Here is a 12693-nt window from a genome sequence, read left to right on the forward strand (position 1 = left end):
CAGTGGGGGAAGGTGGGGGACGGCAGGGCGCTGCCACTCCCCTCCATCTCTCTCAACAGCATTGCACCCCCTGCGTGACTCTTGCTGGTTTGTAACTTGGGGATGTTTTTTAACTGGGTTTTGAGAGTTCTCCACATCTCGGTATGTAACACCCAAATACATGGACATCCTCTGGTTTCTCTTTTTTTCTTTTTCTTCTGTTTTCTGCGCTTTCTCTTAAATCTTCCCGAGAGCAAACTCCTGTTTCAGAACCGTGGTCAGATGCACGCGGCACTCGCCACCTCCGAGTGCACGGCTCACGGCATCGAGGGCACCATCTGCACCGTGCAGCCACCGGCATGCGGCTCCAGGGCGCATCTTCCCAGGCCGCGGCTGCCCAGGACACGGCCTCTCGGCGTCCAGTGTGGGACTTAGGTAGGGTCAGGATGCGCACGTGGAAGCGTGACCCACGTCCAACTCCACTGTTTTGTTTTAAGATTTATTTATTTAAAAGGCAGAGTTACAGAGAGGCAGAGAGAGTCTTCCATCCACTGGTTCACTCCCCAATTGGCTGCAACAGCTGGAGCTGCGCTGATCCGAAGCCAGGAGCCAGGAGCTTCTTCTAGGTCTTCCACGTGGGTGCAGGGGCCCAAGGACTTGGGCCATCTTCTACTGCTTTCCCAGGCCATAGCAGAGAGCTGGATTGGAAGTGGAGCAGCTGGGACTAGAACCGGCGTCCATATGGGATGCCAGCACTGCAGGTGGCAACTTTACCCGCTGCCTTCCAGCTCATCTTTGCACAAGGTGCTCTGTGGGTCAGCACTCAAGAGCTCTGCTGAAGGCACCAGCACCATCTGTGCTTTCCAAGTGGGAAGCGCAACGCAGCCTCGGCTTTGGCGCAGGGCCCCGAGGAGTGAGCTCCAGGCTCCTTCTGTCAGGGGTGCTGGTTCTCGCAGGGGTGCGTTCCTGAAGGGCTCGTTCTCGCAGGGGTGTGTTCCCGCGCGGGCTCTGCCCCGGGCTCGTTCTCTCAGGGGTGCGTTCCTGCGCGGGCTCGTTCTCGCAGGGGTGCGTTCCTGCGCGGGCTCGTTCTCGCAGGGGTGCGTTCCTGCGCGGGCTCGTTCTCGCAGGGGTGCGTTCCTGCGCGGGCTCGTTCTCGCAGGGGTGTGTTCCCGCGCGGGCTCTGCCCCAGGCTCGTTCTCGCAGGGGTGCGTTCCTGCGCGGGCTCGTTCTCCCAGGGGTGCGTTCCTGCGCGGGCTCGTTCTCCCAGGGGTGCGTTCCCGTGCGGGCTCGTTCTCACAGGGGTGCATTCCTGCGCGGGCTCTGCCCCAGGCTCGTTCTCGCAGGGGTGCGTTCCTGCGCGGGCTCGTTCTCCCAGGGGTGCGTTCCTGCGCGGGCTCGTTCTCGCAGGGGTGCGTTCCTGCGTGGGCTCTGCCCCAAGCTCGTTCTCGCAGGGGTGCATTCCTGCGCGGGCTCGTTCTCCCAGGGGTGCGTTCCTGCGCGGGCTCGTTCTCACAGGGGTGCGTTCCCGTGCGGGCTCGTTCTCACAGGGGTGCGTTCCCGCGCGGGTTCTGCCCCGGGCTCGTTCTCGCAGGGGTGCGTTCCTGTGTGCGCTCTGCCCTGTGCTGTGGCTGTGCTGCTCCCACGAGCCTCAGGCGAGGGATAGGCGTCTCCCCCAGAACCCCCAGGCTGAACTCCCCGCACCAGGTGACGGCACTGAGGCGGCTGCAGGGCTGCCACACGGGAGGCACCACGGACACCTGGGCCCTAGCCCAGCCAGGCCAAAGCAGCGGGAACACGCCGAGACGGCTGCGACCGGGCAGGGAGCTGCTGCGGCCAGGAGGACTGCCCCCTGTGCCGGGCCCCAGGGCCAACGGGGCACACAGGTGCTGCTCAGGGAAGGCGTGCGCCGCCTGTGCCAGTGCCGCCTGTGCTACGGCTAACCTGTGCTGCCGCCGTCTCTGCCGCCACCTGTGCCAGTGCCACCTGCAAGTGGGAGCCTGAGCCAAGCAAATGACAGACTCCTGCCCCTGTAGCCACTGAGCTCCCCACGACAGGGCTGAGTCCTGGCAGTCAGAGCCAAGCTGTGTCGGTGCAGCTTGTGCTGGGGCCCGGCTCTGGGCTCGCTCCGGGACACGGCTCCAGGACACGGCTCTGGGCTCACTCTGGGACACGGCTCTGGGCTCGCTCCGGGACACGGCTCCAGGACACGGCTCTGGGCTCGCTCTGGGGTGGCTCTGGGCTCGCTCCGGGACACGGCTCCAGGACACGGCTCTGGGCTCACTCTGGGACACAGCTCCGGGACACGGCTCCAGGACACGGCTCTGGGCTCACTCTGGGACACAGCTCCGGGACACAGCTCCAGGACACGGCTCTGGGCTCGCTCCGGGACACGGCTCCAGGACACGGCTCTGGGCTCGCTCCGGGACACGGCTCCAGGACACGGCTCTGGGCTCACTCTGGGGTGGCTCTGGGCTCGCTCCGGGACACGGCTCCAGGACACGGCTCTGGGCTCGCTCCGGGACACGGCTCCAGGACACGGCTCTGGGCTCACTCTGGGGTGGCTCTGGGCTCGCTCCGGGACACGGCTCCAGGACACGGCTCTGGGCTCACTCTGGGGTGGCTCTGGGCTCGCTCCGGGACACGGCTCCAGGACACGACTCTGGGCTCACTCTGGGGTGGCTCTGGGCTCGCTCTGGGACACGGCTCCAGGACACGGCTCTGGGCTCACTCTGGGGTGGCTCTGGGCTCGCTCTGGGACACGGCTCCAGGACACGGCTCTGGGCTCACTCTGGGACACGGCTCCAGGACACGGCTCTGGGCTCGCTCCGGGACACGGCTCCAGGACACGGCTCTGGGCTCGCTCCGGGACACGGCTCCAGGACACAGCTCTGGGCTCACTCTGGGGTGGCTCTGGGCTCGCTCCGGGACACGGCTCCAGGACACGGCTCTGGGCTCACCCTGGGACACGGCTCCAGGACACGGCTCTGGGCTCGCTCTGGGGTGGCTCTGGGACACGGCTCTGGGCTCGCTCTGGGACACGGCTCCAGGACACGGCTCTGGGCTCACTCTGGGGTGGCTCTGGGCTCGCTCTGGGACACGGCTCCAGGACACGGCTCTGGGCTCACTCTGGGACACGGCTCCAGGACACGGCTCTGGGCTCACTCTGGGGTGGCTCCAGGACACGGCTCTGGGCTCACTCTGGGGTGGCTCTGGGCTCACTTTGGGACACGGCTCCAGGACACGGCTCTGGGGCGGCTTTGTGGTGGCTCTGGGACACGGCTCTGGGACACAGCTCGGGGGTTTGCTCGGGGGTCTGGCCCAGCTGGCCAGGCAAGTACAGAGTGCCAGAGTCAAGAGGCAGCAGCAAGCACTTGGGGGCTGGGGGTGGGGCAGCCAGGCTGCATGTCCACTCTTCACGTGGACCCAGGAAGGCCCCATCTCAGCTGAGCCAAAAGGCTGGGCACCTGGTCCACCGCCCAGGGCAAAGGCAGGCTGGAGACCACCCACCACGTGTGCCCGGGAGGAGCAGCCGTAGGCATAGGTGCTGGGAGCTGACCCCAGACCCTGCTGCCTCCAGGGGTGCGGCTGTCGGGAGCTTGGGCGGTGACCTTGCTTCAGGGCCTGACACCCAGGTGCCTCCTCTCCCCTGTGGACCCAGGGCCCAGGGAGCGGCTGCTTCTGGCCACGTTCAAAACGCAGGCTAAGCTCAACGTGGAGATCTGGGGGCCAGGGAAAAGGACAACGAGGTCTAAAGCCCCCGGCACGCCCATGGTGGGAGGGGTCCCTGGGGACTCCACCAGAGAACGTGGTGACGGCACAGCCCCAGTAGGAGGCCCGCACCCCACCCGGCAGGCAGAGGGCGCTCCGCTCACCTCGTCCGACACCTTGAACCTGCGCAGCAGCGCCACCACCTTCTGCTTGAAGTTCTGCTGCTGCAAGGCAAGCGGCGCCGTCAGCACGCGCGGCCCCCCTCGCCCGATGACGCGCACGCCCCCCCTCGCTTCAGCGCCGCGGGATACGTGTACCCTGACATGCACATCACCAGCACCGGGCCCCTGCTGCCCTCGGCCACCTCTTCAGCCTCCCACAGAGGCCTGGGCCGCTCCAGCAGAGAGGGGCTGTGTGTGTACGCGTGGGGGTGGGCACGGGCTGGTTCAGTCTCTCTCCCAAGCTGACCCTACAAGTGGGGGCTGGGCCCAGGCCAAGGTTCCCGCTGGCACCACACATGCACCTCTCAGCTGCTGACGGAGTGGGGCGGCCACAGCACCGTGCACTCCCCGGGCTCAGGTGCCTGCACCAGGTGAGAAGGGACTGTGGTCCCACCCACGGTTCTGGAGAAGACTGGTGGTCCTGACCACAGCCCTGGAGTCGCCAGTGCCCGAGGGCTCGATCCTGAGCAGGAGCAGGGAGGCCCACACGAAGGGTGCGAGCGGCCGTCTGCACAGCCAGGCCAGCGTGCCAGGGTCCCGGGTGAGCCCTCGCGGCCGGCCAGGGCCGGAGGCAGGAGAACGGATCTGGTGGGGGTGGGCAGCAGGGGCTCTGCACTGACTGACAACGCTTGGCCCTGGCCTCTGAGGTCTGCCCCAACCTGGGGCAGGTTACCCACCTAAACCCCGGGGCCACCAGAGAGGGCCGCCCATGCCCACACCCACGCCCGTGCCCGCCCCGGACCAGCCCCAGTGTTAGCAAAACCGGTCTGCACCGACCCTGGTCATGGCCGCCGTTCTTACTATCGAGCGCCGCTGCTGCTTCGGCTTCCCCACGTCGAAGTCGTCCTCGTCCAGGTCCTGCAGAGACGCACGCTGAGGCCACGGGCTGCCCTGGCCTGCCCCGGACCCCGCGCAGGGTCAGGGGTCCCTCCAGGCAGGCCACACCCAGCACGGGCCACACACAGGTGCAGCCGGGGTCCTCAGGCCCCAGGACGCCCCGCGAGCCCCCGGTCACCTGGCCTTGCACGGCATCGTCGCTGGCCTCCTGCTCGGAGGAGAAGCTCTCGTCCTCCTCCTCGGAGTAGTTGTCTGTGCGAGAACGGGGCTCCCTGAGGTTCCGCCAGCGCCCGGCAACCAGCGCCGCCGCCCCGTGCCCCGCAAGGAGGGGCCGCAGGTTTCTGCCTGCACGGAGTGCTGACCGGGGCCCCTGGGGTGGGGAGGGGCGGTGCCTCCGATTGTGACAGGGGTGGCAGCTGACCCCGCTGGGCCCCACCCTGTGCAGGACCCTTGTGGCATTGTGGTGCCCCGCACGCGGGTCTTGTGACCAAGGAGCCGCTGCCGCAAGGGCAGCCCGGACCCCCCACAGTGGATGTGGCTTTGCCGCCAAGCTTGTACCCGAGGAAGCATCCCATATCACCCTAGGCAGGGGCGGGCCTGTGACAGCCACACTTACCCGTGGACTTGGCTTTGGGGCCGGCCTGCATGGCGCTCTCCTCGTGGTCGATGGGCTGGCTGGACAAGGACACGATCCAGATCTCGGCCACCTTGACCGAGGCCTCCTTGATGCTGCTGCACAGGCTGAGCACCTGGCCGCCCTCGGAGGGCAGCTGCATGACCTGGGCAGGCACAGGGCCAGAGGCTGAGCGCCAGGGCAGGGGTCTCTGCAGCCCGCAGCCAAGCCGCCGTGCAGGGAGCGGCGGGGACGCCAGGCGGAGTGGGAAGGCCAGGGCCGGCACAGGCTGGCACAGGGAGCGGGGTCCCCAGCCAGGCAGCCGCCTGTGACGCTGGCACCCCCGGGAGCGCCAGCTTCCGTCTCTGCTCCTGACCCAGCTCCCTGCTGATGCGCCAGGGAAAGCAGCAGAGGACCTGGGCCCCTGCCACCCGTGTGGGAGACCTGGCTGCAGCTCCAGGCTCCTGGGGAATAAACCAGCAAAGGGAGGACATCACCCTCCCCCACCCCTCCCTCTCCCCTCCCGCCTGCTCTGTCTTCCAAACAAACAAATAAATCGTAGAAAATGGCCACACAAGATTGAGGAGGGGAAAGGGAGGACGGGGGGAGGGGTGTCCCGGGCCACCAGGTGTCAGGGACCTCAGGGCAGGAAAGGAGTGACTCAGGGCTGCCACACAAGGCCACCAAACACATGTGACCTGGCGTCTGGGACCCACATTGTGGGGCCCAAGGCGGAGTGGCCACCAGGCCTGGCACACAGGACCAGTCCAGCTGGGGTGGAGGTGGGGCAAGCCCCAGGCACCCCCACGTGCCCCGCCCAGCTGCAACAGGGGCCCAGCGCAACTCGGGGGGAGCTGCCGGACGGACGCTCAGGGCACAGAGGACAGAGGGCCTCAGACCAGACCCAGCTGTCAGGATTTTATATCCTAAAACCTTTCAGGACTGACGGGGGCGCGAATTCGTGGACCGGGAAGAAGACAAAATCCCCAAGGCAGTTACGTCTTCCTTCCTCGTTTCAGAAACCAGGATGAGGAAGCACAGTTCTGCCAGCACCGCCACAGGCCACTTCCCATCCGTGTCCTGAGGGCCACACGTGCCACAGCACACACACACCACCCCTCCCCACACCTGCCACAGCACACACCACCACCTATCACCACACCTGCCACAGCACACACACACCACCCCTCACCACACCTGCCACAGCACACACCACCACCCCTCACCACACCTGCCACAGCACACACACCACCCCTCACCACACCTGCCACAGCACACACACAGCACCCCTCACCACACGGGCCACAGCACACACACCACCACCCCTCACCACACCTGCCACAGCACACACACCACCACCCCTCACCACACGGGCCACAGAGCACACCACCACCTATCACCACACGGGCCACAGCACACACACCACCACCCCTCACCACACCTGCCACAGCACACACACCACCCCTCACCACACCTGCCACAGCACACACACACACCACCCCTCACCACACGGGCCACAGCACACACACCACCCCTCACCACACGGGCCACAGCACACACAACACCACCCCTCACCACACCTGCCACAGCACACACACACCACCCCTCACCACACCTGCCACAGCACACACACCACCCCTCACCACACGGGCCACAGCACACACACCACCCCTCACCACACCTGCCACAGCACACACACCACCCCTCACCACACCTGCCACAGCACACACACCACCCCTCACCACACGGGCCACAGCACACACCACCACCCCTCACCACACCTGCCACAGCACACACACCACCCCTCACCACACCGGCCACAGCACACACACCACCCCTCACCACACGGGCCACAGCACACACACCACCCCTCACCACACGGGCCACAGCACACACAACACCACCCCTCACCACACCTGCCACAGCACACACACAGCACCCCTCACCACACGGGCCACAGCACACACACCACCACCCCTCACCACACCTGCCACAGCACACACACCACCACCCCTCACCACACGGGCCACAGAGCACACCACCACCTATCACCACACGGGCCACAGCACACACACCACCACCCCTCACCACACCTGCCACAGCACACACACCACCCCTCACCACACCTGCCACAGCACACACACACACCACCCCTCACCACACGGGCCACAGCACACACACCACCCCTCACCACACGGGCCACAGCACACACACCACCCCTCACCACACCTGCCACAGCACACACACACCACCCCTCACCACACCTGCCACAGCACACACACCACCCCTCACCACACGGGCCACAGCACACACACCACCCCTCACCACACCTGCCACAGCACACACACCACCCCTCACCACACCTGCCACAGCACACACACCACCCCTCACCACACGGGCCACAGCACACACCACCACCCCTCACCACACCTGCCACAGCACACACACCACCCCTCACCACACCGGCCACAGCACACACACCACCCCTCACCACACGGGCCACAGCACACACACCACCCCTCACCACACGGGCCACAGCACACACAACACCACCCCTCACCACACCTGCCACAGCACACACACCACCACCCCTCACCACACGGGCCACAGAGCACACCACCACCCCTCACCACACCTGCCACAGCACACACACCACCCCTCACCACACGGGCCACAGCACACACACCACCCCTCACCACACCTGCCACAGCACACACACCACCCCTCACCACACCTGCCACAGCACACACACCACCCCTCACCACACGGGCCACAGCACACACACCACCCCTCACCACACGGGCCACAGCACACACAACACCACCCCTCACCACACGGGCCACAGCACACACAACACCACCCCTCACCACACCTGCCACAGCACACACACCACCACCCCTCACCACACGGGCCACAGAGCACACCACCACCCCTCACCACACCTGCCACAGCACACACAGCACCCCTCACCACACGGGCCACAGCACACACACCACCCCTCACCACACCTGCCACAGCACACACACCACCCCTCACCACACCTGCCATAGCACACACACCACCACCCCTCACCACACCTGCCACAGCACACACACCACCCCTCACCACACGGGCCACAGCACACACACCACCACCCCTCACCACACGGGCCACAGCACACACACCACCCCTCACCACACCTGCCACAGCACACACACCACCACCCCTCACCACACGGGCCACAGCACACACACCACCCCTCACCACACCTGCCACAGCACACACACCACCACCCCTCACCACACGGGCCACAGCACACACACCACCCCTCACCACACCTGCCACAGCACACACACACCACCCCTCACCACACCTGCCACAGCACACACACCACCCCTCACCACATGGGCCACAGCACACACAACACCACCCCTCACCACACGGGCCACAGCACACACAACACCACCCCTCACCACACGGGCCACAGCACACACAACACCACCCCTCACCACACGGGCCACAGCTCACACCACCACCCCTCACCACACCTGCCACAGCACACACACCATCCCTCACCACACGGGCCACAGCACACACAACACCACCCCTCACCACACCTGCCACAGCACACACACCACCCCTCACCACACCTGCCACAGCACACACACCACCACCCCTCACCACACCTGCCACAGCTCACACACCACCACCCCTCACCACACCGGCCACAGCACACACACCACCCCTCACCACATGGGCCACAGCACACACACCACCCCTCACCACATGGGCCAGAGTACACCCCTGGTGTGTGTGAGCAAAGGGCGCATGCCCCCAAGACACACGCGGCCCCTGCCTGCCCTGGGACAGAGCTCCTGGGGTCCCCAGCACATCCTGAGGAACGCGGGGCTGAGCTGGGGCTGCATGGGGTCAAGTGCTGAGTGCTGAGCCGCCTCCCGACAGATGAGGTCAACAAGGGCAGGCAGGCGGTGAGCCAGGGCCGACCCTCCACTGGGGAACAGAGGGCTGGGGGACACAGGCCTGGGAGCTGGGTGTGTGCAGGCTCATGGCCGGGGCCGCCTGGGGGCGAGCCCCCTCCCTGGGGTCTCCACGCAGCAGACGCAGGTCCTGTGTGTCATGGTCTTTTCTCTGCACTTCCTCTTCCACTTCTCCAGACCCCAGGCCTCAGCGCCTGGCCACGGCTCCGCTCCCTCACTAGCTGGTCTCCTGGCCAGGGGCACTGACACGGCCTCACACGCCTGGACTGCACATCACGTCCTGAACACCCGCTGCTGCCCCCGAGGGCTCCCGGGGCTCCTTCCCCTTGCAGGGCTCAGCACTGAGCCAGGGCCCTGCCAGCTCTCCGGGTCCGTGCTGAGAGCCACGCATGGGGCAGGGGGGCACTGCTGGGAGCCCAGCGCAGACCCGCAGCGCAGGCTGGGCCCAGGGCTGCGGGTGTGGGCGGGCGCTGTGGCCATGAGGGCGCTCCTCCCGTGTCTTGGAGGAAGCGGGCACACTAACCCCTCAGACCCTCCCGCTCACCTCGGCCATGTTGACGGAGCCGGCGGCCAGCGTCTTGTAGCCCAGGATGGTGCGGTTTTTGTAGCGTTTTCTGCGCTGCAACAGGATCTGGAGTTTGTTGCCTTCTCTCTTCAAGAAGTGCGGATACTGAGGGCAGAGGCCACAGCGAGAGCTGGGGGTGCACCCAGCCCTGCCCCCACCCCAGCTCCGGGACCAGGAAGCCCCAGGCTGCTTGGTGCAGGGCTGCCCAGTTGTGCCCTCCAGCACCAGCAGCGGGCTCTTCTGTGCGGGGCGACCCGACGCCCACGAGGGATCGCAGGTGCTCCTGTGGGAAGCACTGTGCACCCTCCAGGCTGAGCAGCGAGACCCCAGGCTCGCCCTCCAAAGGCTACTGAGGTGCACGGGCGGCAGGGGACCACCCTGGGCCTTCCCGAGGAGCTCCGCGCAGCCTGGAACTTCTCGGTCCCGTCCCGTTTAACGCCCGCGCTCAGAATTCGAAGGCTGCGGCCCCTCCCCCTCTTCCCTGAACCAGAAGGCCTTAGATGACCTGAACGCGGCCGTCAGACTGCAGCCCCATCACTATGCTCTGATCATATGCGAGGAAACACTTAATGTAAGAAAGCAAAGGAAGTCGTCAGGAGGAATACGCGGGTGCTCCCGCGAGCGCGCGCGCCCTCCCCCGGCGCCCACCTGCAGGGAGAAGGTCAGGGCCAGGTCGGTCTCCACTTGTCCGCTGGGGGGCAGCACGATCTCATGAGACCGCAGGATCCGCTTGGAGCCCTGGGGAGCAGAGCGCACCTTCCATGAAGCCGGCTGTGCCCGCACTCCCTGCAACCGCCAGCAGGGGGCACCAGCTGGCCCCAGCCATCCGTAGCCACCGGCCTATGCAGTGGGAGAGCAGCAGTGCGACTGCCAGCCTCCAGCCATTCCCTAAAGGACACAGCAACCAGCACAGGGACTGGACAGCACACTCTGGGCCCCTCCCAGAGGCAACACGCAGCACAGACCCTAAAATACGGAGACCCCAGATCCTGAAAGTACCCTCTCGGGAGCCGGGGGCTGGCGGTGGGCTTCCTGTCTCGGACACAGCAGGACCCCAGAATAAGCTGCTCATCGGCGCAGGGGAGTGGCAGTGCCGCAGGGGCCCCACACACCCCACCTCTGCAGAGCTCAAGTTGCATCTTGGCTTCGGCTTCTCAGGACCCGGCCAGCCTGGCACCCACCATGGGGTCGGCTTGGGGAGCAGAGCAGGGCTGTGCCGTCCCCCCGTCCCCTCCAGCCCGGCACACCCGGCAGGTGGCCAGCAGGGAGCCCAAAGAGGAGCAAGTTAGGGGTCTGAGGGTCTGCAGGGGCCGCGGAGCTCAAGGGATAGGCAGGGGAGTGGGGTGGGCTGGGGACACAGGCCTGGGGGGCTGTGCGCTGGGCACCTCAGGGCTGGGCAGAGCCACGGGCAGGCAGTGGAAGGAGGGGCTGAGAAGCCAGCGTGGACGGGTCAGCAGCACCAGGTCCAAACGCATTTGTGGCTCTCTGCAGTTCTGGAGGCCCAGGCAGACCAGGCCCGGGAGTATGCCCAGTGCCAGCGCCCTGACCCCACGCTCGGGGCAGCACCACCGTGGCCTCCTCCCTGCCTGCACCCACTGCAGCTCAGGAGGCCCTCAGGCTGCTGGCACTCGCCGGCCCGGCCTGCCAAGAGGCTGAGGGTGGGCTCACTCAGCAGGGGTGCGTGTGGTGCTGGGGGTAGTGGGCTCACCCAGCAGGGGTGCATGTGGTGCTGGGGGTAGTGGGCTCGCTCAGCAGGGGTGTGTGCAGTACTGGGGGGTAGTGGGCTCGCTCAGCAGGGGTGCGTGTGGTGCTGGGGGGTAGTGGGCTCGCTCAGCAGGGGTGCGTGTGGTGCTGGGGGGTAGTGGGCTCGCTCAGCAGGGGTGCGTGTGGTGCTGGGGGGTAGTGGGCTCGCTCAGCAGGGGTGCGTGTGGTGCTGGGGGGTAGTGGGCTCGCTCAGCAGGGGTGTGTGTGGTGCTGGGGGTAGTGGGCTCGCTCAGCAGGGGTGCGTGTGGTGCTGGGGGGTAGTGGGCTCGCTCAGCAGGGGTGCGTGTGGTGCTGGGGGTAGTGGGCTCGCTCAGCAGGGGTGCGTGTGGTGCTGGGGGGTAGTGGGCTCGCTCAGCAGGGGTGTGTGTGGTGCTGGGGGTAGTGGGCTCGCTCAGCAGGGGTGCGTGTGGTGCTGGGGGGTAGTGGGCTCGCTCAGCAGGGGTGTGTGCAGTACTGGGGGGTAGTGGGCTCGCTCAGCAGGGGTGCGTGTGGTGCTGGGGGTCTAGGTTTGCTTACAGGGCTGTGTCCTCATGGGCTCAGGGCTGGGGTCAGGTAGGAGGCAGCTTCTGTGACCCTGCCTGAGGAAGGTGGTCCCCCACACACCTGCTGGAGGTCAGCTCCCACGGACCCCACACATGTGCAGGGCACCGCCAGGCAGACGGGCCAGAGCCATGCCATCCCTGTGGCCCTCGGAAAGGCCAAGGTGGCCCACAGCCGGATTGGTCTCAGCTACGCTGTCCCGGGAGGCGTGGGGTCTGGACGGAAGACCCCCATGTCCCCTTTTAACACAGCTTCAAAGGAACCCCAAGTCTGTGACAGTTCAAGGACAGGGCCTGTGAGGTCAGGGGCCCAGCGTGGGGCCCCACCTCCCAGAGTTCCCTGCTCCTCCCTCCCATGTCTCCCACTTGGGAGGTTTCAAAGTGCGAGGAAGGGGCAGGCCTGGCTTCAGGTGCCCTGGGCGGGGCTGTGCATGGGAGCAGCTGCGCTCCCTGGAGGGCATGGCCACGTCCACTGCCAGCTCCTGTGGAC

General features: G+C 66.5%; 1 protein-coding gene across 8 annotated transcripts in view; it reads right to left on the reverse strand.

Moving 5' to 3' along the window:
- Positions 1–12693, reverse strand: part of PACS2 (phosphofurin acidic cluster sorting protein 2) — a 45990-nt gene that overhangs the window by 14161 nt on the left and 19136 nt on the right. For 3 of the 8 annotated variants that reach the window (XM_062181174.1, XM_062181173.1, XM_062181180.1), the window contains exons 3-8: positions 10549–10638; positions 9880–10005; positions 5362–5524; positions 4924–4997; positions 4686–4766; positions 3852–3911 (exon numbers count right to left, since the gene is read on the reverse strand). In XM_062181174.1, the coding sequence (XP_062037158.1) occupies positions 3852–3911; positions 4686–4766; positions 4924–4997; positions 5362–5524; positions 9880–10005; positions 10549–10638 (594 nt within the window). The remainder of the gene's footprint in view (positions 1–3851; positions 3912–4685; positions 4767–4923; positions 4998–5361; positions 5525–9879; positions 10006–10548; positions 10639–12693) is intronic. The other 5 variants (XM_062181178.1, XM_062181177.1, XM_062181176.1 and 2 more) reach the window with 4 other exon arrangements.

Source organism: Lepus europaeus, chromosome 22, assembly GCF_033115175.1.
Source record: "Lepus europaeus isolate LE1 chromosome 22, mLepTim1.pri, whole genome shotgun sequence".
Classification (NCBI taxonomy): domain Eukaryota; kingdom Metazoa; phylum Chordata; class Mammalia; order Lagomorpha; family Leporidae; genus Lepus; species Lepus europaeus.